Source organism: Chelonoidis abingdonii, chromosome 16 (genome assembly GCF_003597395.2).
Source record: "Chelonoidis abingdonii isolate Lonesome George chromosome 16, CheloAbing_2.0, whole genome shotgun sequence".
Taxonomy (NCBI): Eukaryota; Metazoa; Chordata; order Testudines; family Testudinidae; genus Chelonoidis; species Chelonoidis abingdonii.
This window is the reverse complement of record NC_133784.1, coordinates 10964238-10987851: the sequence shown is the minus strand read 5'-3', so window position 1 is coordinate 10987851 and position 23614 is coordinate 10964238. Positions and strand designations below refer to the sequence as shown.

Genomic DNA, 23614 nt, shown 5'->3' with positions numbered 1-23614 from the left:
TTGCCATTGACTTCAATGATAGCAGGATTATCCCTTAAAAACCAGCAGCTGATTCTGCCACAGCACAAGATATGCGTTGTCCTGCGTGGTCTGATGGGTGTAGCCCTGTGGCGGTGGCACTGGGGTGACCAGACAGCAAATGTGAAAATTCAGGATGGGGTGGGAGGTAATAGGAACTTATATAAGAAAAAGACCCCAAAATCGGGACTGCCCCTATAAAATCAGGACATCTGGTCACCCTAGGTGGTACACGCATGATACAGCCCCTCACTCCAGAGCTGAGCCCATCAGCTATTGGGGCATCAGAGCTTGGGGCCAGTGAGGGGGGGGATAGGTTACTGCTATACCCCTAGGCCCTGATTTTGCAGCCTGGAACCCTGCACTGAGCTCCAGTGCAGGGCCGCATGAATCCAACTGCAGGAGCAGGGCCTGAATTTTAAACCCTGCAGCTAGAGAGCACCATATTTGCTTAAACTGACCCTGTCCATCCTTCCTTCCTGACTGTAGCTGTTGTGCAGCACTTTGGTTTAAAGGGACCGAGTACAAAGGTTATCATTTTAGGGCTAGACTATTGCACCTTTAGTCACAACTCCTGAGCGAGGGATGGTGCATAAGCTGCCATGGCAGGCGTGGGGAGGGTCTGTTGCTCAGACCCTCTCTCTGATTGTCCCTTGCTCCAGTAACATGTTGCTGGCTTATACCAGGGACAAATTAGGACAGGCCCTGAGTGGTCAGCAAGCAGGGGGAGCTGAAGCCAAGACTCCACTTATTCTCCACCCCATCCTGCTGAGGAGGTACCATGCATGCTCAATACCTGCTTACCCCTCTGCAGTCGGACCCCAGCTCCAGGCAGCCAGTGCAAAGCAAGGGGTGCGGGGGAGGGAGTTCTCACTCCCCTGTCCTGCAGAAGTGTGTAGTTTAAGCCCCCCCTCCTGATTTGGCACCAGCAGTGGGGGAAGAGGAGATTGTCCTTGCTTTACTTACTTTAATGGAGTGACTACATTGAGCAGTCCAGGTAGTGAAAAATGGCTGGGACAGCTGGCGCTGATCCCAGCTGGAGCACAGACAGACATGACCCTGACAGCACACGGGGCCATTGGAAAAGATTCCAGCTGACTACACAAATGGGAAGAGATGAGCTTGTGCTGGTAATAGGCCCCCAGCCCCTGCTTGTTTATCATCAGGGGAAGTGCCTCTGGAGGAACAGCCCCATCCACCTGCATCAGGCAAGCCTGGCGTTGTTGCAGGGCCCTGTTCTCTTTTATCTGGTTCTTTGTCTCTCCCCTGCTTGGCAGAATACCACAGGGCATGAATCCTGACAGCACAGTCTGACCTGCATCTGCTTTGCCCTCCACCTCAGAAGAGATTCTCCTGAGCATGTCACAGAACTATACAGAGAGGAGTTAGGCCCCACAGCACTGATATGTGTAATTACCTCCCTTGAATAAATGGCGAAACTGAGGCACAGAGCAGCAACATGGGTCACAACATGAGTCAGTGGCAAAGTGAGGGCTAAAGCACAGGGCTCTTGGTCTAACAACCTTCTTCCCCCAACTCTGACCTCTAGACCAGGAGAGCAGAGTAGAAGCAATGGGTTACCAACGGCTATATAGCACTGCACAGCTAATTGCAGAGTTGTGTAACGTCGTCACTTCCCTGTTGCGATGGTAGGAAAAGTTTCACACTGAGAGGCCTATGAAGGCTGGGTAACATTTCTGCATCCACGACCCCTCTAGATTTTTCCATTCATCCCCCTGAAAGCAAGCCCAAGAAAGCAAGGCTTTTGTATATAATATCTGAAAAACCTGTAGGAGAACACTTCAACCTCTCTGGCCACACAATAGCAGATCTTAAGGTGGCCATCCTGCAGCAAAAAAACTTCAGGACCAGACTTCAAAGAGAAACTGCTGAGCTTCAGTTCATCTGCAAATTGGACCCTCACTCAGGATAAACAAAGACTTGATGGCTTCCAACTAAAAACCAGATATTCTCCTCCCTTGTTTTTCACACCTTTAACTGCTAAGAACAGGCCTTATCCTCCATCTGATTGAACATAACTGGTCATCTCTAGCTTCTTCTTGCTTGGCATTATATACCTCCTCTGGAATTTCACTACATGCTATCGATTGAAGTGGGTATTCACCCATGAAAGCTCATGCTCCAAAACATCTGTAGTCCTATAAGTGCCACAGGATTCGTTATGCTTTTACAGATCCAGCTTCAACATGAGCTACCCTCTGACTATTAAGCTTTTAGTATTACACATAATTTTGCCTGCAGTTGACAGAGAAGGAGCCGTGCGTGAACTGCTGAGCAGAGGAGAACAAGTTTGCGGAACATTTGATCTTGTTCTCCGTGTGCCAGTGTCTGGTCCTGGCCTATTTTTGCCTCTGTCACAGCGAGTAAGGCAGAAAATTTCACTGAGCATAAATGGATGCATTCTGTAATCTGGAGCCAGATAGGAGCGCTAATAAGCCAGAATGAGGCTAACATATGTGTTCACAAAAACACCGTATGCCAATATTATCTCACATAGTTTTATGTAATCCATTTCTTCAAGCTGAGTTTATCCGGCTATTCACTGATGTCAGTGTCATAACGCATGGTTAAAGGTTAATTCTCTTACCTGTAAAGTGTTAAAAAGCTCACGTGAACCTGGCTGAACTCTGACCAGAGGACCAACTAGGACAAGATCCTTTCATCTAAGCGTTGGTGTGGTGGGAAAGAATTTGGTGGAGAGTCTTGTTTGTCTTTTTGTTTTGTCATTTGTTCCGCTTGGGCTAAGGAGGACAGACTACACCCAGATTTTTCCCAATCTGACAAGTCGTCTTCATGTTTCAAAATTGTAAGGATAGCCCACAGGCGATTAGTCTTATGTTTTTTTCTTTACGTTAAATGTGTCTTTGCTGGAAGGATTTCTACCTCGTTGCTGTAACTTTGAAATCAGCTGGAGTGGGACTCTCTAGTCTATATGAATCTGAATTACTGTAAAGCATTTTCCATCCATATTTTACAGAGATAATTTACTTTTCTTTCTTTATTAATTTTCTTTTAAGAACTGATTGATTTTCCTTGTTAGAATCCAAGGGATGAGTCTAAACTCACCACGGATTGGTGGGAAAGGAAGGAGGATTGTAATTCTCTTTTTGTTAAGATCCAAGGAGTTGTCTGGTTCCCAGGGAAGGGTTTGGGGGAACAGAAGTGTGCCAGACACAGACTTCTGGTTGGTGGCAGCGTACCAAATTTAAGCTAGTAATTAAGCTTAAAAGTGATCATGCAGGTCCCCACTTCTTGAACCCTAAAGTTCAAAGTGGGGAAAAAACCTTGACAGTCAGCAAGAGGGGAATCAACTGCATTGGTTTGTAACTATGCATTCAGCACCCACCTGCTCTGGCACCCACTATTCCTGGGAGATGTCCTGCTGAAACCTTAGGGCTTCTTCCTTCAAATAAAGGCTGTGAGACCCAGTCCCCTAGTGTTGAATTCTCAAAGCCAATCTCTGATGCCCCCTTGCAGGTTTGGGATTCACTATGGATCTTATCCTGCAAGAGCTAATGAGTGGATTATGCCTGACCTTGTCCTATTGAAGCCAGTGGGATTGCTGCATGTTTGGCAGCATGTATGATCATGGCCTGAGCATCCACACACCCACTTGAAGTCCAGGGGAGTGAAGGGCTCCCAGTAGAAGAGAAGGGAAGCTAAAGCATTAGAAGACTAATGGTAAGATCTCTAAAGGTGCCTAGGAAACATTGGTTTTTATGGATATAGGGCTTTAGATGGGCAGAAAATGAGAACAAAGTTAAAATCTCAAAAATGTTCATGAAGTGACAAAGTGGGGGGAAATGGTTCAGGTCAATTGCAGCCTTCCAAGATGTTTCATTTTGATTTCAAACCTGCTTTTAGTCTAAATTTACCCCAATTTCAAAATTCAAAAAAAGCAATTTCAAGTCAAAACACCAGAACTTTTGTTTTGAAAGAGTCAAAATGGGATGTTTTGATAACTTTGAAATTTAAAAATAATTGAGTTGAAATGGACACTGTTTTGTGAACAGTTTCAATTCTGACAAAATGGCATTTTCCTGTGAAAAAAATGTTTTGTTGAAAAATTCCTGACGAGCTCTTTATTGGGCACCCAGATCACATAGATTCCTTTAAAAATCTTAGCCTCTATGCAGATTTTCCATTTTCTATTTATTCAGTGCTAACGATTTTCTAGACATCCATTCCCAGACACTTATTCATTGCCACCGTTTTCCGTGCCTCCATTTCAACATCTTGCCTTTTCCCTTCAGATTTCTTCATTTATCACTGCCACAGAGATTCAGCAAGGCTGTCTTGTAATCACCACTCGTGTCCTCCTGACAGGGGGAAGAACAAAAGTAGACTGGAACATGGAGGACCATGCTAGCATTCTTACTCCATAGGATAAACTCACATCTGACAAGGGCTTTGAGAAAGCCAGACTCCATTGACTTCAATGGATTTATTCCTGATTTACACTCCATTGTGAGAGGAGAAACAACCCTCATAGGTTTTCCCCTCAGTGTATTATATTGAGCCCAATTCTCCTCTCACTTATATTGGTTTGCAACCAAACAGGACTAACTCCACTAAGTCAATGGCAGGGCCACCCAGAGGGGGAGGCAAGTGAGGCAATTTGCCCCAGACCCCCACGAGAGTTTTTTGGGGCCCCTGGAACGGGGTCCTTCACTCACTCCAGGGGGCCTGGAAAACTCTCGCGGGGCCTGGGCCCCCGGAGCTTCTTCCGCTCCGGGTCTTCAGCTGCAATTCGGTGGCAGGGAGTCCTTCCATCCCGGGTTCTGCCGCCAAAGTGCCAGGTCTTCAGCGGTGGGGGCCTCCCGCCGCCGAAGACCCCAGACCCCCTGAATCCTCTGAGTGGCCCTGGTCAATGGAGTAACTCAGGAGTAAAAAATCATGCAAATGAAAAATAGTCTCAAGCCCATTGTACTCAAGGTTCAAACTGCCTGAACATTTACGCACCATTCTCCCCACTCACTGGCAGAGAAAGAGTGGAGCACGTAGTTGTGAAGCGTCAAATTTGTATCATTGCCACTGCAAATCCCAAAGGGGCATAGAGCACTGCTGCTTACAGATCAAGGGCCTACAGAGCATCCTTAAAATGGTCTGTCTGGCTGCTCAATCTATGTCCATCACTTATTATCACATTGCACCACTGAAGTTTTAGTGCCCCCGTGATTGCTGGCAGCGTAGAACTCTTCCTTGGTCAACGTACTTCGTTAAGTCAAGTTTTTAGGAAACAGACAATCTCTCAGTCTCTGTCGAGGAGAGTGTTAACGAGAAAGTGATGAAATGCTCATTTCGTCCTCTCTGGGTATTTTGGGGGACCTACTGCAACGTCTCAGCAGGAATTATTATTCAGTCAGGACCTTCGACGACGGATCATTAATCAACATGACAGATACTGACAGTGTAGATTAGGAGAAGGGACCTTAATTACAGAAAGATTTCCCAGGAGACTGCTCGTGGGGGCCTCTGTGCTATTTGCACAGGGGAAGGGAACAAACCATAAAGATAGAATGGGAGAACACTGGGATTTCAACCCCAATGCAGAATGGGGCTTTTTACTAGGCAGGAGCAACCCGCTTGAAAACCAAAAGAATCCAACTCCAAAGCATTTGGTGGGTGGATGGGGGGTTGGAAAATGTTCAGTTTCTAGACCTGTCACACACAGCATATGGGCCAGATCCCCAGTTAGTGTATATCACCATAGTCGTTTTTCCTCCAGTCCACCCAGAAGGCCTCTAGACAATGCAAGGCTCTCTCCCCCAGCCCAAAGGACACCCTAGAATGGAAAGGAGACAGGTAGGGACTGGCATCTGGTGTTTATTGTTTTATATGATCTGTGCCCTCTTGTGCTTTACATGATTAAGGAGAAGAGCGTTAATGCGTTAGACTCTGTGCAAAGTGTGTTCATAGCTGCCACGTGCCCCCTGAGCGAGTTAAGCCAAACACCTTTGGGGTGGAGTTCTGGGACAGGGCGTGTCTAAACAGACCGGAGTCTGAAGAGTCATCGTTGTGCCCAGGGGCAAGGAACAGGACAGCTGGTTCCAGCTCCCCACAGGAGATGCCAGAGAGAAGATCTGTGTTCTGAGAGTGTGTCTAGGGAACCCAGCATTGGGGCAATGGTTGAACTCTCTGTAGGCTCCAGGGGCTTAAAACTCTGGGCAATCCAGAGCCTGCATTCCCTTTGCTGCAACCCTAGGGAGCAGCTGGACGGGGCGCTTGCTAGGATCTATGACAGAGCGACACGGATGTAATCCCCCTGGAGGAGTTGGTCCAAGAGATTTCCATGGCCCTTGGCTCTGCGTGGGAGAGGACAGGCAGAAAGCTCTGCCTGCAACATTTCTGACCAATCCAAACAGGGCCACGGCCTTCTGCAAAACCCCACCCTTGGCACCATCCCCCCTGGCTGCAAAACCACAGATATTAAATGAGTGACTGTTTTGCCCCTGCTGGCTCCAAACTGCTCTGCTAGGCCAGTTGGTGGTGTTCAGCTTGACAGAGGAACTAGGGCAGAATGGGCAATGTGTGCTGAACCACACAGGGGCTGGGAAGGGAGCAAGGACAGCGGACAGCAGCTGCATTCAACCACAGTGCTTCAGCTGGCGGAGCTCAAAGCACGTGGGAGCAGAGCTTGGTTGGTGCAGAGCCTGTGGCAGTAGAACCAGCTTCCATCAGCAACTAGTCTAAGCACAAGTCCTATCACCTGCAGGTGACATTCCATGACTCACCTGCTCAGGCAGATGTTTCCCTAATGGACAAGGAGGGATCCCCAATTCCCTCTTGGTGTTTGACTCTTTTTGGAGGACTTATGGAAGGGAGAGTCACAATCTTACTAGGGGATAGTCCTTCACCCAGAACAATTATGACAGCACCCAGATACCATGGTGATGGACATACCAGAAAGGCATGTCAGTGATTCATAACAACAAGAAAGCTGCTGCTTACCAGAATCATGGTGGAGAGGGATTTGCCTGCAATCTTTAGGAACTCAGCCTTGATGAGGTTTAAGTCAATTTCGCTCCTGGAAACGATGACCCTTATGAGGGTCCCATCACAAGTGCCTGCCCCCTGCAATGACACATTTATCAGTTTGGCAGTGCTGCTGGGTATTAGCATGATCAAATTTTCTCTCTTTTTGGGAATGGGGGTGGGGAGAAGAGAAGGTAGATTTAGCGTTTGCAAGTTGGTCCAAAATGGAGGAGACCAAGTTTCAGATGCTGCTGGAAATGAATTTAGCACATCTCTGCCTCTCACCCTGGTGGCCCACTATACGTGTCACAAAACCCATCCTGCAGTTTGGTGTGACTGCCAATCTTTGTGCATGAAAAACTCAGAAGCCAGAGACCTGCAGGGCTGCAAGAAGGAACGGAGGTTTATTGGTGCATAAAGCACAGCTAAGCATGATAGCTTTACAGAGCATCTGCCCAGGGCTCCAGCCAATCTGTTTAGTCCTTTACCCTTATGAAGATGATATTCATCAGTAGCAAAAATCTTGGGGAAAGCCTCTCTCATTTGCAGTATATTCCACTGAGTGGGACTGCATAGACCCCACATTTCTTTGTTACATCTATGATCAGTGGGCTAAAGAGCCCCATTAGCACTGACACATTCAGCTCCAAAGGATTCAGGGATTTTCATGTACTTCCCCCTAGACTTCTTTTGTTTGTTTTAATGTCACTGAGAAAAATGCATCCTAAAAACCAGCAAATTTATTGGTACCAGAACAATTTAACCACCACTAGGGGCAAAACCCAGCCCGAATTTATACCAAGTGCAAATCCAGTGACCTCCGTGGTCCACTTATGCAGCTGAGGGTGGAACTGGACTCCTTGTGCCAGCCTCAACTCCACAGAAGCAAGCTCCTGCAGCACTTCAACCCTACATGTCCCTCTTCTTCCAAAGGGGCCAGGCCTGACTGTGCTCTCATTTGCACCTGTTTTACCCACTGCCCCTTCAGTGCTTCAGACTGAAGCCAGAAGAGAAGCAGGCCCGCTCTGAACAGCCTTTGCTATAACAGTCTTACCTTCAAGGCATGGTACAGCCGCTCTGCAAAGTAATTGTGGATGTTCCTCGTGCATTTCACTAGATACAGGAGAACGTTCAGTTAGTGCTCAGGATCGGTCTAACCCAGGGACAGCAGATGACAATAATTCAACTCCCTATCACCTTCTCTAAACAGCCCCATGGGATCATGGCAGCTAAGAAGTGCCATGGGATGGTATTATGGGATGGATGTGCTTAGCCCACTATCGCAGTAGATTAAAAGTATAGACAAGAGTAAGGGAGTCCTGTGTTCCTTACCGATAGCCAGCATGGCGTCTTCTAGCGAGCCGTGGGTTTCACTCCGGATGCTGTCTTCTAGGCTTTTACTGGCGAGCTTCTGGTATTCATCAAAGACTGTGGGAAACAACAAACGAAGGACTTTTAAATCCAGGCCAAACAATTCCCCAGGCATTTTGTGCCTTGTTTCCACTGGTTGCACTTCTGAGGGGCCTGACCCAAAGCCCGTAGAGGTGGATGGCCTGATTCCCATTGACTTCAGTGACTTTAGATCAGGTCCAAAAATGAGAGAGAAAAATGCTGGCACCACATAAACCCAAGTAAGTATCTGCATGTGAATATGATGGGTAAGAACGCACGAAGATGGGCACTGGTGTACGTAATTACTGGCTTACATTTGGAAATACAGGTTCGCTTATTGCACGTTCATTTGGAAATCTGGCCCTTGAGCTCTGTCTTTGGCTATCGATCTAAATCAGGTTCCAAAGGGATGTGTCTGGCTCTAGCATTCAGTTTTGTGTTTGCTGCTGTCACTGGCTCAGGGAGCTGAAGTAACACTGAACTAACACAAGATCTGGGTTGCTTGTGGGCCTTAAGTTTTTGGATGGGGAAAAACACCAGGGGAAACTTGGAACTTCTTGTTTTCCTCCATGCAAAAAGAAACAAACCACTAAGTGAGAAAATCATAAGCAAAAATACAGAGATAAATTCCAAGATCTTTGGGTTTACTCAGATTCCTGCAGAAAGTTCATGTTCAACTACAGCAGTGAAGATTTGTTTTCTCTCTATGTAGAGTGTAGACACTGCAAGTGTGGAATTATTAAGCCTCAAGTTTGACTTCTAGACCTGCATACAGAGCTAGCCATTAAAGAAGAGCTGTGTATTAGGGAAGTAATGGAATCTCCTTCATTGGAAGTTTTCAAAACAAGGCTGGGCAGCCATCTGTCTTGGATGGTTGAGATGCAACAAATCCTGCATCTGCAAGGAATTAGACTAGATGACCCTTACAGTCCCTTCTAAGCCCATGTTTCTATGTAATACAGTGAGCTTCAAATTTAAACCTCAGCAGCGTTCAAGCTTATCTCCTCTAACCTCAGTGCTTAGATACTACAGTGAAAGACACTAACAGACTGGAGATGACCTCCTCAGCTCAGGCCTATAACAAAAATAAGTTGAGCTGGAACAGAGTTGAAATAAACTGAATTTTAAACGGATACCATTACTCAGCTGTCAGAGCGGTGGGGGGAAATCAGGGAAGAGCTGCTTCTTGCAAAAGGCCAAACCAAACCCATATTGTTTTTACTGTGACATTATCACTTATATGAGTGATTGATAGAGGTTTAATGTTCTTTAATATGACCTTTAAAAGTAATGTAAGTGCAATGTGTGCATGTGAATCATGACGCATTTAATTAGGTGAGTGGATTTCAGACTATTTACCCTCCAGCCCTTCTTTGATCAACAATTTGATTTTTTTTTTAAACTCATGATTTTTGGGGGGTCTGTCTCATGATTTTTGATCTCTCGAGGTCAGCAATACTGAATGGATTCTGTGAGGTTATAATTGGAAATGTAAGAGGGAGTTGGCCTCAGATTCCTAGCAAGAGGCCACAGAAGCTAAGTTCAAGTTCACCTGCTGTAGGCACATGGTCTAAATTTGCACCGGGTGACTGGCCTATTATGAACCTGGGCACAACAGCCAATGTAACAAAGCCTGTTTGGCTGAACAATCTGTGGTCACTGGCAGCTCTATGCTTCTCAGGGGACGGTCTGAAGTCTTACTTCCCTCTGAAATTAATATCTATCATGTTCTTAGAAGCATGGTGCAGAGATTCCACCTGGGTGTGTTGTGATTCTTCAACACAGAACAATGCCACAGGTATGAACAGCATGTTGTAATGCATTTTAGAAAGTGACACACTCTCTCTCTGATGTGATATCTTTTATTGGACCAACTTCTGTGGTGGAAGGGACAAGGTTTTGAGCGTCACAGAGCTCTTCCTCGGGTCTGGAGAAGGTGACAAGATGATTACCATCTCCAGACCTGAGGAAGAAGTCCATGAAACTCAAAAACTTGTGCCTTCCAGCAGAAGTTGGTCCAATGAAAGATATTACCTCGCCCACCTGGTCTCTCTCTCCAGCCATCTTTGTCTAACACACCAGTCTCTATAGTATCTGAATCTTCAGTAAATGGCCTGATTTGCAGATGTGTTGAGTGCTCAGATCACCCACCAAAGTGAATGGGAGCTTTTGGATGCTCAACACCTCTGAAAAAAGGTCAAGGCATGTATTTTGGTGCTTAAATGTGGATTTAGCTGCCTAACTTTGGGTGTCTCGGTTGGCCTGGGCTGGCCTCGGCTCTGCTTTCTGTGGGGGATGCTTTCTCATTTTGGAAGCTGCTGCTGTGTGTGGGAATGCATCTCCCTGCTCTGTACCTCTCAGCAAGTGGGTAGCGCTCCTGGTGCACAGAATGGTGATGAACTGGATCTCGTCAGTGCCCCGTATCTTCTCCCCAGCAGCGTAAAGAGCCTGTGATTGAAATACATCAGTTACAGCTCCCATTGACATTTGAGGCATGGATCTCACAGAGGAGGGGTTCAAGCAGCTTGGTGCAAAGCAGAAATTCCGCTCCCGCTGGATGTATCCTGGGGCACCGCTTGGATAACCGATTTTACAATGCCAATTCCTGCCAGGTGAGCTAGACCCTTTCACACTGCTTTCTTTGTTTAAACTGGGATAGTAACTAATTGTTACAGCAGGGTGAGTAATTCCATTCCCTACCAGGTCACACCATATGAATCAGTGTTATGGTAAAGGGCTGGTCACTTTATAGAAATACCTGTGCATCCTGAAGCACCATTGCTGAATCCACATAGCATCTTGGATCATCCCTCTCACCCTAGGAGGGTACAATGGAAACACAGTTATTTGTTTTCCTACAATGCTGCCCGCATGAGGATCTCAAAGCACTTTACAGATGGATTAATTCATCCTCCCAGCCCTTCATCCCTGCAAGGTAGGGAAGCCATATTGTTACGTACAATACAAGAGAAAAATCCTGGTTGATGATTGGCTAAAACCATTCATATGATAAGGAGTCAATCTGTTGCTATTGCTAACTCAGGTCAATAATTCTGATTTGTGGAGATGCTCTCTGAAGATTGTGGGGCAGGATATGGAAAGGGGGCACAATGCAATTGGGGTACATCACTTCTGAAACTAGCTGGAGAGCAATGCCCTGGTTGCTGTATAGGAATGGATGGTGTGTAGGATGGTGCCCCCAGTGGCTGTGTTGACAGAAGCAGCTTTGAAGGCTAACTACTAGTGCCTAAAGGAACTCTCCATTCTGCATCAGCTTTTATAGCTGAGATCTATATCTGTGCGGGTGATTTATCTAGTAATTCTGATGGATACCTGCAGCAGGTGGGCTTGCAATAAAAGGCCTGTACTCACTGCTAACCCCAGTTGGAAGAAGGGGAGATGAAGAGTCCTGGCTCCCCATTCTTTCATCACAACCTTACCTGAAGAAGGCAAACCAATATCCGCTCAAAGTAGCCACTTGTGTCCGATTTGATGTCCTCTTCCAAGTTAGAACCATATTCTGCAAGGGAAAGAGGACCAAAAAGAGGCGGAGGTGATGTGGGCTTACTGAAAGGCACAGTGAATCACTGAAGTGTCACCATGCCTTCCAGAGACAAATAAATGCTTGGCAGGCCCCAAGAAGGTAACCTGAGGGAAAGACATGTCTGTGAGCAGCTCACTTACCCCCGACTCAGGAATACGCATCAGCAGGGTGTCTAATTTTAAGACATCAGTAGTTCCATGAAGTCAAGGGGCCAAGCACATGCTCAAAAGCCAAGCATATATTTAATTAAGTACCTTACAGAATCCAGGCCTTATTTTCTGAAACCTTCTCTCAAGGCCAGATGCTGCCCTGGAGCCTTGAGGGACTGAAGGATGGGCATAGACATAAATTTGACAAATTCTCAACTGGGGCATGTCCAACTAAAGTGGACACCAGTGAACAAATAACACTTCATAGGCAAGAAGATTCCATAATGCCAACATTGGTTTGCTTGCTACCCACATGAACTAAACTCATGACACATTTGAGGTTTGCCTGTTACTAGATGGGACATTTAAACGTGGGATTTTTTCAGAAGCAGCCAGCATTGGCTCAACTGCCATTGACTCCTTTGGGAAGTAAACACTGAGCTCTTTTAAAGATCCCGCCTTATTACACAAAATGTTAGCAGTTAATTCAATTTGCACAAAACCCCCTTGCAGTGCTCCCATCACACACAGTGTAGCAAAAGCTGCTTTACCTTCTTTGTAAGCTTTGATTATTTCTTTAATTTGCACTTTTGTCCGTGATGCCAGGATCTCTATAATGACACCTTCGCTTGTTCCTAGACCCTTTAAGTGGAGAAGAAAAAAAAGAGTGGGAGAAAATATTTTGCCATGCAATTAAAGCTGTCTTTACAAACTAGGCCTCAAGTTAAAGTGTCTGAGGGTTGCCATAGGCTGTGTACTGAGCTGTGATAAATTGTCACTGTGAAACCAGGAACCACAAGCAACTTGTTCGGTTTTAGTACAGATTTGTTTGCTAAGGCTCACCCCTCCTCTGAGTAATCCTAGAGCTGAAGTTGATTTTATGGGGTTCTGCCCATGTACAATGCATTCATCAAGGCTTTCGATGACAAGTGGGATTAGAAGGGTGTGAGGGGAGTGATACAATCAAATCTAGCCACCTACATACAATTTTCATAAGCTGCTCTCCACTGGTAATTTTGCAAATTATTAGAAGTAGAGAAATAAAGTCCCACATCACAACTTTGGGATGCAAACATCCCATACCAACCTCTTCTGACCTGGAAAAAGACATTACCCTAGCCTGCCCCTCCAGTCATCATGACTGGCTGATTTCTTATGGGCTTCATGCCAGCGGTTAGGGATTTGAAAGAGGACAGGGGAGTAGCCTTATGCGTTGGTCCAAGGAGGGCATCCCATGCACAAAGGACAGGCTGGGAGGAGGTGCAGGGATGTTGGTGTTAGAAACTGATGAATGAGCGGCTGATGCTGGCCTCTCTTGCAGAGCAGATTTAATGAGTAGGCTGCCGTAGACAACAGGGGACAAGCAGGGAGGGGATGTGTTGTGAGTCCCAAGCAGACTGCAAAGAATTACAAAACTGGATCTCACAAAACTGGGTGACTTGGCAATAAAATGGCAGATGAAATTCAGTGTGGATGAATGCAAAGTAATGCACATTGAAAAACACAATCTCAACTATACATATAAAATGATGGGGTCTTAAATTAGCTGTTACCACTCAACAAAGAGATCTTGGAGTCATTGTGGATAGTTCTCTGAAAACATCCACTCAATGTGCAGCAGCAGTCAAAAAAGCAAACAGAATATTGAGAATCATTAAGAATGGGATAGATAATAAGACAGAAAATACCGCATTGCATCTCTATAAACCCATGGTATGCCCATATCTTGAATACTGCATGCAGATGTGGTCACCTCATCTTAAAAAGAGATATATTGGAATTGGAAAAGGTTCAGAAAAGGGCAACAGAAATTATTAGAGGGTATGGAACGGCTTCTGTATGAGGACAGATTAATAAGACTGGGAAAAGAGACTACTAAAAAGTGGATATGATAATCATGATTGGTGTGGAGAAAGTAAACAAGGAAGTATTATTTATTCCTTCTCAAAACACAAGAACTAGGGGTCACCAAATGAAATTAATAGGCAGCAGGATTAAAACAAACAAAAGAAAGTATTTTTTCACACAACACACAATCAACCTGTGGAACTCTTTACCAGAAGATGTTGCGAAGGCCAAGACTATAAAGGGTTAAAAAAATAACTGTATAAGTTCATAGAGAATAGGTCCATCAATGGCTACTAGCCAGGACTGGTCAGGATGGTGTCTCTAGTCTCTGTTTGCCAGAAGCTGGGAATGAGCGACAGGGGATGGATCACTTGATGATTACCTGTTCTGTTCATTCCCTCTGGGGCACCTGGCATTGGCCAGTGGTGGAAGACAGGATGCTGGGCTAGATGGAACTTTGTGTGACCCATTATATCCATTCCTATGTGATGGGCCTGGAAGGGGATGACAAGAACTTCAAACTTGAGCCATTGGAGGGATTCAAAGAATATGGTGATATGGTCACTGATGGTGAGGATGATGACGTTAGCAGCTGTTTTGTGGGGACCTGACATTGTTGGGAAGGCCCGAGAGAGAAGGAGGTTATGTTGTCAAGACAGCAGAGGAGGGCCTAGATCAGAGCCGTGGCTGTCTGGACAGAAAGAAGAGGATCTTTGGAATTTTATAGAGCAAGAAGTGGCAATAAACCAGAGATCTGTAATTTTCAGCAATCATTCTTCACCAGAAATAGGGAGTTTTGCACAGTTCTGCTGTTGGCCTCAAGTCAAAGGCATAAACAATATTTTAAAGGGTGCCCTTTCCACCAAAGACGGGCTGTAATAGCGTATCCAACCAAATATTTGCTATAAACATTGGCCTGCTGAGAAACAATACCATGGAAAGGGTTCATCCAGTTCAGTTACTAAGCACTTGTATTAGCACAGGAAATTAGCAGTGTTCCTGCTACCACTTAATAAGCAGCATGTCACTGATTTACCTTCAGGGAATCATGTAATTCCTTGGCATCGTATTTGAACGGTGAGTACATAAGGGCAACGATGAGCCTCTCAAACTTGCCACTCAGTTCAGACTTCAAGCTGGCAATAAGATCCTGTTAAACATGAAAGATCAAATTAAGGGAAGAGTGCATCCAATGCTCACTGCGTTGCACATCGCTTTCCCTGAATCTTCATTTGTAACCCTCATGACGAGCTACAGCAATGAAGCTGATGCACAGTGTCATGCTGACTGGCTTATTATAAAAGCACCTATGGGCTGATCAGGAGGCCACCCTTATGAGTGGACTCTGTCTAGGTGTTTCTCTGGTGCCCCCACCAATAACTGCAATATCCGGGCACTTCACAAACATTCTAGAATTCATCCCCACGACCCTTCCACAAACCCAAACCCTTGAAATTTCCCATAGGGAAGTTTGTGGCTTTCCAATCGGCTCTGCTCTTCATGCACACATGCTCTGGCCAGCCCAGGCCTGGTAATAAATCAGGGGACTGGTGTTGGACAAGAAATCTGGATGCCGCAGAACATCATGGCCACTAATTATACACATATCTGCAGTAGATAGAACCTTTGGTCCCAAGAACACAGGCCTCCATTAAGAAGGTAGACTTGTACTGTTGTAGTAGCGTCAGTGTCCGTCACCTCTGCACCCTTCCATAAAATACCTAGAGAGAGACAAGGTGAGTGAGGGAATATTTTATTGGACCAGCTTCTGTTGGTGAGAGACAAGAAGTCTGCGTAAGCTTGGAAGCTAGTCCCTGTTGCCAACAGAAGTTGGTCCAATAAAAGATATTACCACTCCCACCTTGTCTCTCTAATATCCTGGGACGAACACGGCTACAACACCAGTGCCAATAGACCAACGGGTGACACAAACACACAACATCTGACATTCCATACAGCAGAGGGCAGTGCTCCCATGGTCCCTGACACCTCACTTTCCAGGAAAAGCATCATGCAGTGCAAAGAGAAAATTTATCAGATGTCCTTTCTCTGGATAACCTTTCCAAACTGTTCCTTGAACGATCTGGCAATCTGTTGACGCTGTGCATTACTCCTTTTGGTGAGGACGTCAATTATAGCCTGTTCGTCTGTCCCTGGAAATAAACAATGATGGGATGTAAACACACTGTGCAGGAGAATTAGGCAAGATATGTCTAAAACTCCCAAGGGTATTACCCATCCGACCTTCTCAAACTCACTGCTCTGACAATGAGGGAATTTAGGCACATTTTGGAGCAGTTTGGCTTCTGAATCCCCACATGATGGCATAAACAGCTGTGCTTTTCTGTAGGGAATTGTGCTAATGCTATAACTGAAGAGTAGAATGTTTTAAACACATGGCTGGTAATAGATAGAGTCAACTCACCCAGTCCTTTCATGGCTTTATACAGAACTTGGGCATCGGGTGTGGGGTCAAAGCTCAGGGCGCCTCTCACTGAGCTCCCATCTTCATCACGCTGTAAGACAAGGCAACTATGTATCCCATGTGAAATTAGTTTGAAGGGGCTCAGTCCAGGTCCCAGTGGACCTAGAGCACAAATTACACTATTGCAAAAGGTGCTCAGTAACTCCTTAATGGCAGTCCCAGTAGAAAGACCTGACTATCAAAACTGGACTTTTCTGTTGCCTTGAAAGGTGGTATCTTGTTATGTTCACAGCATATACATGCACAAGTTAGATAAACACACAAAATACTCTTGCTGGAAAGGCTGCAGTGTAACACAACTTTATTTCTTAGAATCCAGAACGATAACACACAAGACCCCAAACAGAAAGACACAAAACAGGCTGCTCCCTAAAACAACAGCACAACTCACTCCCACCTTCTTCTAGATTGCCTTTCTGCAGACTGACTCTGCAAGCCCAGATCACAAGCTTCCCTACTGAGCCCCTATGTTGCAAGTAGGACCTGGAAACCCTTCGATCTTAAAGTGATCGCTTGCCATTTTACGCACAGTTTTCCAGACACCATGTAAATCATGAGCAGGGTTGAGCATTTGTGTGTGATACTATACCGCTGCTATAATCAGAGTGTTATCATTCAGGATAGTTTCATACATAACTTCATCTGTTCCATGGCATATCCCTGTTGAAAACATGGGCTTTTCTGTGCCATAGCTTTACTTGGCTGGCTCCTGACTGAGGTGGAGTTTGGCATGACTGGCTTCACAGGGTGTGGCATACCAAAGGAGCACTACAGGCCAAGCAAGAGGAACCAGTGTACTTTGCAAGGGTGGCTGAAACTGGAGAAGTTCAGGTTTAGCAAATTTGAGCCAGAATCTCTTTCCTTCATGCACGGCCTGGGGTCCTGGCTTAGAGGAGGTCTCTGGGCAAGCCACAGGGAAATGGCCAGCCCTCTCCTCCCTGTACTCTTTATTAAGTGGTAGCATTTTAACACATCCCAACCTTGTGATGCAAACATCCCAAACCCAGCCTTGCAGCGTAGGGTTCACCTAACGCAGCTAGTTGGGGACAGGTTTCGATTTACCCACCAACTCCATATAATTTGGGGCTTTAGGTCTTGTCTACATGGGAAAGATTTTTGATGTAAACTAAAAGTGTGAACTTACACCAATACAGTTGTTCTGGTATTACCCCCTGGTGGACAGCTTCCAGTATAAGAGGGTCTTTTCCGGTTAGTTTATGTTGCTTGGGAAAGGGTTGAAGCTAAACCTGAAAGAGGCACTCGTACCAGACTAGGAGTCCATATGGGATAGCCATTTCAATATAACTGGTGAAACTTGCCCACATAGATGACCCCAAAGTCTCCAGATCAGCTGGACTCAGGTCTAGGAGACTGCTTTTGTGAAAGCAACATGACATATCTTGCTAGACTTTCAGACCATCTGCTTCCAAGACTATCCCGAACCTTACAAGGGAAGTCAGTGGTTTTCTTTGACTAGTCAGATGTGTTTATTTACATTCTTGTTCTCCATGAAAGGCAATTGCCAACCTTGGACTCAGTTTTCCAATGCAGAGCTAATGGAACCAATAGTCACCCCTATTCGGCTTTTGTTAGCACTATCTGCCAGGCAGGAGACTGGGAACCATGCCCATAGTAATGCTAGGGCAGAGCTGCATGCTGGTGATCTCACAAAATCTCACTGGAAACCAGGCATGCGAGTCCTGGAGGAATCTTTCTCAAGCTCTTCTACCTGGCAAGGGTCTCCTGGAGATAGCCGTGGGCTGGAAGAATGTGGGCAGCAAAGAGATTGTGTGGGTGAAGAACTTGGACTGCTCAGTAAATCTCTAGGAAAAGAGGTGTGGAGGCTGAGGCTGCACCAGTGGTAATAGCAGAAGGGATTCATACTTAAGCAGGAATCATAAGGTGAAATGTTATGGCCCATGTCACGCAGGAGGAGATCAGACTCACTAGGTGATCATAATGGTCCTTTATGGCCTTATTCTCTATGAATCGAAGGTTCCTGCCAGCTGACTACATCTGCCTGAAAGCAGCTGTTGGGGTGACCTAGCTTTAAGCAGAAGAAACAGAGGAAAACATCTGTGTGGATAGAAAGTTGTCTGTGTCCATCCATGCTACTGTATCTAGCTCACTCTGAGACACAGCCTAGGACTGTAAGCCGTTGGAATAGTGAGAGTTACTTGCGTAATTTTCCTTGTATGTGAAGCTTGGTTCCTTCTATATTAGGGGCCAAGGGGGTTCCTCTGTCTAGATTTAGTTAACTGGGGTTAGGTTTACTTAGCCCATAGTTTGACTGTTAGGTTTATTGCTGTTTCTCTGTCTTTATTTATCCTCATCCTCATATCTACATCATCCCCCCTATGGGCACCCAAAGTTAGCTGCCCTGCTAAACATCTTCCTCCTTGTTGTTGATTGCATTGTCTCCTCAGCCCTGCCACTCCCACTTCGCCATTGCATGAAATTCAAATTCATTGTCCTCCTTTCCACCGCCCTCCAGAGCCATGCAAAGGTCCAGATCCTCAAGTGAGGGGCTGCCACTTTGTGCTATATTTCTGGTGGAGGGTGGCAGTCCAGCTGGCATTCCTGACCTTGGATCGCAGGATCACCGCACTGTTCCTTATAACCAACATCAAGACACCCCTTGCTCTTGCTACTAGCAGAGGTGATGTGGGCAAAGAAAAAAGGCAAGATTGGAATGCTCCACTGTTGGCTGCAGCTTCAGTCCCTGTGGGCTGTTAGCAGCCTGGGTGTGAGTTAGAGCAGCCTGGGGAGTGCTCCAGGTTGGTGCACCGTGACTCCAAGATTGGGGGAGTGCAAAGGAGAGTTTTAATTTTTAGGGGTTTGGTGGCAAGGCAGACAAATTTAAATGACCTTTTTTAAAAAAAATCCCAATCAGGGATTTGAGTCCGTTCTGGCTAGAAGGAATCAGGCATGACTCACAACCACCCAGGTCCTCTATTTGTGTTCTCTGGCTGTCATAGCCTCTGGAGGGAGAAAGGTGTGGACATATCAGGTTAGGACAAGAATCCGTCTGAGACTCATCTGGCCACCTTTTTCCAGGAGACTCCACATAGCTAGCTGACTGAAATGAGTAAATGTATGTGTCACTGCCATAATGAGCAAGACCATTAGACAGGCAAGCAGAGGAATCTACTCCACCTGACATGCTCCTAATTTAGGCTTTTTTACTTGTGACCATTTCTAGTTACAATTTTCCAAACTAATTTTCTTCTAACTGAAAAGTGGCGTTTTGTCCAAGAACCTAAGTTTTTCATGGGAAAATGTGGGTTTTGCCTGGATTTTTTTAAATGGAAAGTTTCTAAAAAACAAACCAACAAACAAAAACATTTTGTATTTTGAATTGAAATTTTTAACTCTGTTTTTCAAAAACTAAAAGAAAATTCAAACTTTGTTTCCCTCCCTCACTTTTTTATTGATTAGAAAGAACAATCTCCAGGGCTCTGGAGTGGTCATAGTTCTGTACTTTGCTTCCTCTTTCCACTCTCATTTTTCAAAGTGCCTCCAACTTTGGAAGAGCAACAGAGCAGCAAAATTTAAAAAAAAAAAAAAAACACACAAAGGGAAAAAAAGGAAAAAGTCATTTTCCTCCCCCCCCATTATTCTACTTCTTGGACCCGGTGGTGAAAGGGGGGGAGAGGAATGCTGATATTTCAATTGTTTCATGGAGAAATATGAGGGGGGCAAAATGAGAAAACATTAACAAAACACACAGAAAATTGTTGCATTTGGACCCTGTGAAATGGAAACAAATTTGAAATTTTTCCATGAAATTGTTTGTTCATTTTCCAATCAACTCTACCAGTAACAATCACGGTCAAAAACCAGAGTAAATGTTTTGTCCATTTGAAGTAGAATCCTGACCCTCACTGTTCTCCATATTTTATACTGGATAGAGTAAAAGCACCAGGAGATGCATGATCTGAGGTGTACACGGATCTGTATCACATGAGAACCATAGAGCCCAATTACTGGGCAATACAGAGAGGAGGCGGCCTTGGGACAAAACAGTTAATGGAAGACATCTAAACAAACCCCATAAGGATAATGACAGTTTGGCACTGGTGTTTGGAACACGGCGAGCCATTGCTGGATGGAGAACTGGACCACCATTCTGTGGAGGATTTTGAGATTTCAGAATCTGGTTTCATTCCAGTTTGGAACAAAAGCCAAAGCTCTGAAGTTCTCTGCAGAAGGGAATTATTCTCTGCCCAGCTGTGGGGCAGTTTGCCTGAAGGGCTGCCCTAGAGCCAGAGACCCTGGAAAGTGCAAGAACCTAAGCTGCCTAAGAACCATGTGCCTTAGAGTCTGGGGAGCTGGATCTCCCTGATTCCCCATTAACCTGCTAGGTGGGCTCCGGAGGAGCTGAATGGCCCAGCTGACAGGAAGCTTCCAATGGAACAACTGAAAATGTGTCATCAAAATGTTTCTGACCCGCTCTACAGCGGACAGGGCTCCTGATAACTCTGGTGGCTGGTAGGTGACTGTTCAGGGTGAGCAATTCCATTCCCTACTGAGTTCCTTCAGGTCACATCATAATTTCAGTGGGGCCTAGATTACACACACTATCAGTTGCTGCCCTCCACTTTTGACCTTAGGTACAGGATGAGTCTGCCTCAGTGAAAGCCATTCAGACATTCAACCATATTTGAAACATACATTTCAAAGTAATATGAACTTTAAAGGAACATTGTAATCTGGCTCCCCATTGAGTCCAGCTCCCTGTACTGATATTCAAAACCCTCCATGGCAATGGCATAGCTACTTGAGACCACATCTCCTTCCAGGACCAGGACCTACCACCACACCTGGAACAATCAGCCTGGTGGCCAGTCGAGAGGCTGATGACAATGGAAGGTTGAATGTTTGCAGGCGCTGGACCTAGAATATATAACTCACTCCCACAAGGGAGAAGACAGACCAAATTGTTCACAGTTCTCAGAACTAAATGTAAAACTCACTTCCTCAGCTTAGCTGTCCTTCAGTAAATTCTCCACCCACCCAATCCCTTTCATAAGCAACCAGCCAATAAAAGTGCCAGCCTGTTGCTTAAAAACCAGCAAACATGTTTAACAAATTCCTCAATCAAACACACGCACACAGAGTAATCATGCAACAGGTGTAGTCATTTTGTAAGTGGAAGGATTTTACTGTGTCTCTACACATAGAATTTATATATTGTCTAAAGCATGACAATATGCCTCTAAAATCATGCATAGAGAGTTTCTCACTCCAGTATTTCCTCTACTTACCCAGCCCTTCCACCACGCCATGGTATACTTGGTAGCAATTCTTTTTCCTGTAAATAAAGGAAGTTACACGTTAGATCTTTTGAAAGTTAAAGGTCTTGAGCACATGTGAATCGGAAAGACAAAAAAGTTTCCTGCAAACTCACCACTAGAAAATAAGAAAAAATAATTCTTCTGCTCTCTGGAGGTCTATTCACACTGATCGCTGCAGGGTCTAACTGGCACCTCTGCACCAAAAATGTACAAACATGCGCCTTCCTTTTCTATAAACCTCACAAGGCAACACCCTAAAGACATGGTTCAACCGGTTTTTGTACAGATGATCTCACTGGCAGAGATGTGGTTGCTTAGTAACAGGTCTTCCCTGGTTAAAAGCCTCATATGCAAACCTGGTTGACTAAAGTTTGAATTTCCGTTTCTGATTTTTACAATGTGCCTGTCTTAGCCCCAGGGGCTTGTGCAACATGGAAATTACAGCCAGATAAATGTCAAGATACCACTGTGGCCCAGAGCACCCTACAACACTCGGATCAATTGCTCTCTAATTATGAAAAGACTATCTGTACCCTAACGAAACATGACACTCATTCCCTCAGCTAATCCCCACCTGGTGCCCCATCCCTCCCCACAAAGCCTAGGAGAAAAAAAGGAGGCCTACAACTTGCACCGAAGCTCACTACATTGAGGCTATGAAGACCCAGGAGGGAAGGGTGTTCCAGAGCCCCATGTGGAGAAGGCACTGTGAGATGTACCCTCTCTGCTGGAGCAAGGTCTGGGAACTCAAGGGCCTCTGACAATCACAGCAGCACCAGAATGATGCGAGGAGGGAAGTGGTCTGTTAGCCAGGCCCAAACCAACTAGATGTAGCCCAGTGGAGATTCCATTTCTATCACCTACTCTCAGGGTGATGGACTCATGAACCCCCCCTCCGTCCCCTCCCCTCCCCATTAAAGCTGGCCAAACAAGGCCGCTTTGTGGCTTTTCCGAATCCCTCAGTGGGATACACAGATCTGGTCATAAGTGCCTTCCTGGGGGAACGGGGAGGGAATCAGCCCATCCTGAGCAAGATGGATACAAGTGTAATGGGCCCATGGCTCTCAAATGCCAGACAGCCCAATGAAAATCAGGGACTGGACTACTATGAACTGTAAGACCCCTCTAGTGAGTGACTGGCTGCTCCTCCCAGCCCTCTTACTACCATAGCCTAGGCCAGCTTGACTTAGGCAGACCAGCCCAACCTGGAGAGATCGATCTCCGCTTTAGACCCTGTTCCCTTCAGAGACTGAGCCCAGGCACCGTGTGCTCAAGCCATCCTGGGGGATTTGCAGTTATTGCAAGGCTTTGGAAAACGGATTGTAAGGGAGTGGTTCCTCCTACGCCCCAGAGCGGTGCCCAGCTTTCCGGGGTCAATAACTGTCTCAGTAACATTCCTTTCTGGAGAGCAACATCCACGCCCTGAGGTAGCGAACAACGCTGCCAGCTGCAGCTCCACCCCTCACATTGTTTCCCATGATGATCACAGGATCACGCAGAAGTTTCCAGAGTCTGGCCTGTTGTGCAAGCCGTCCCAGATTGTTGGGGGTCTCTGGAGTTCTGGGCCACCCCTGACATTAGCTCTGTGTTCAGGTTTTCTCAGTTCTGCTGTCGGGACTACCAGAGGTTTGGGGTTGTGGTGTTTAATCTCTGTGCTGATTTCCTCACTGGCAGCTTTGGGGAATTCAAGAATGACTGACAAGAGTTTGCTCAAACTTCAACAGATTTGATATATGTTTTTAAAAGGTGGGGCCTCAGGAGAGGAGGATGCTAAGGCTTCTTTAAGAGATCTTTGCCCTCTCAAATTTAGGGCTGCTCTGTTTGACCTGGTCCAGCCTGCTACAATCTGAAGGATACCAAGGCCAGTGAAGAATCACTAGGGTGT

General features: G+C 45.7%; 1 protein-coding gene across 1 annotated transcript; it reads right to left on the bottom strand.

Annotated features, from left to right (window-relative positions):
* Positions 1–4174: 4174 nt before the first annotated feature.
* On the bottom strand, positions 4175–21976 carry ANXA8L1 (annexin A8 like 1). The gene is made up of 13 exons (XM_032797392.2): positions 21843–21976; positions 21700–21746; positions 16373–16463; positions 16006–16100; positions 14984–15097; positions 12651–12741; positions 11847–11926; positions 11165–11224; positions 10761–10854; positions 8347–8442; positions 8069–8127; positions 6991–7113; positions 4175–4358 (listed from the first exon to the last, which is right to left on the bottom strand). The coding sequence occupies exons 2-13, from the start codon at positions 21718–21720 to the stop codon at positions 4299–4301; spliced, it is 984 nt and encodes a 327-aa protein (XP_032653283.1). The 5' UTR covers positions 21721–21746; positions 21843–21976; the 3' UTR covers positions 4175–4298.
* Between the last annotated feature and the right edge of the window lie 1638 nt (positions 21977–23614).

Coding starts and splice junctions, on each gene's coding strand:
- ANXA8L1 (XM_032797392.2), bottom strand. CDS start 21,720: ATGGCGTGGTGGAAGGGCTGG. Junction 16,101..16,372: donor TAAAGCCATGAAAGGACTGG/GTGAGTTGACTC, acceptor GTTTATTTCCAG/GGACAGACGAACAGGCTATA. Junction 15,098..16,005: donor TCAAGGAACAGTTTGGAAAG/GTTATCCAGAGA, acceptor CATGTTTAACAG/GATCTTATTGCCAGCTTGAA.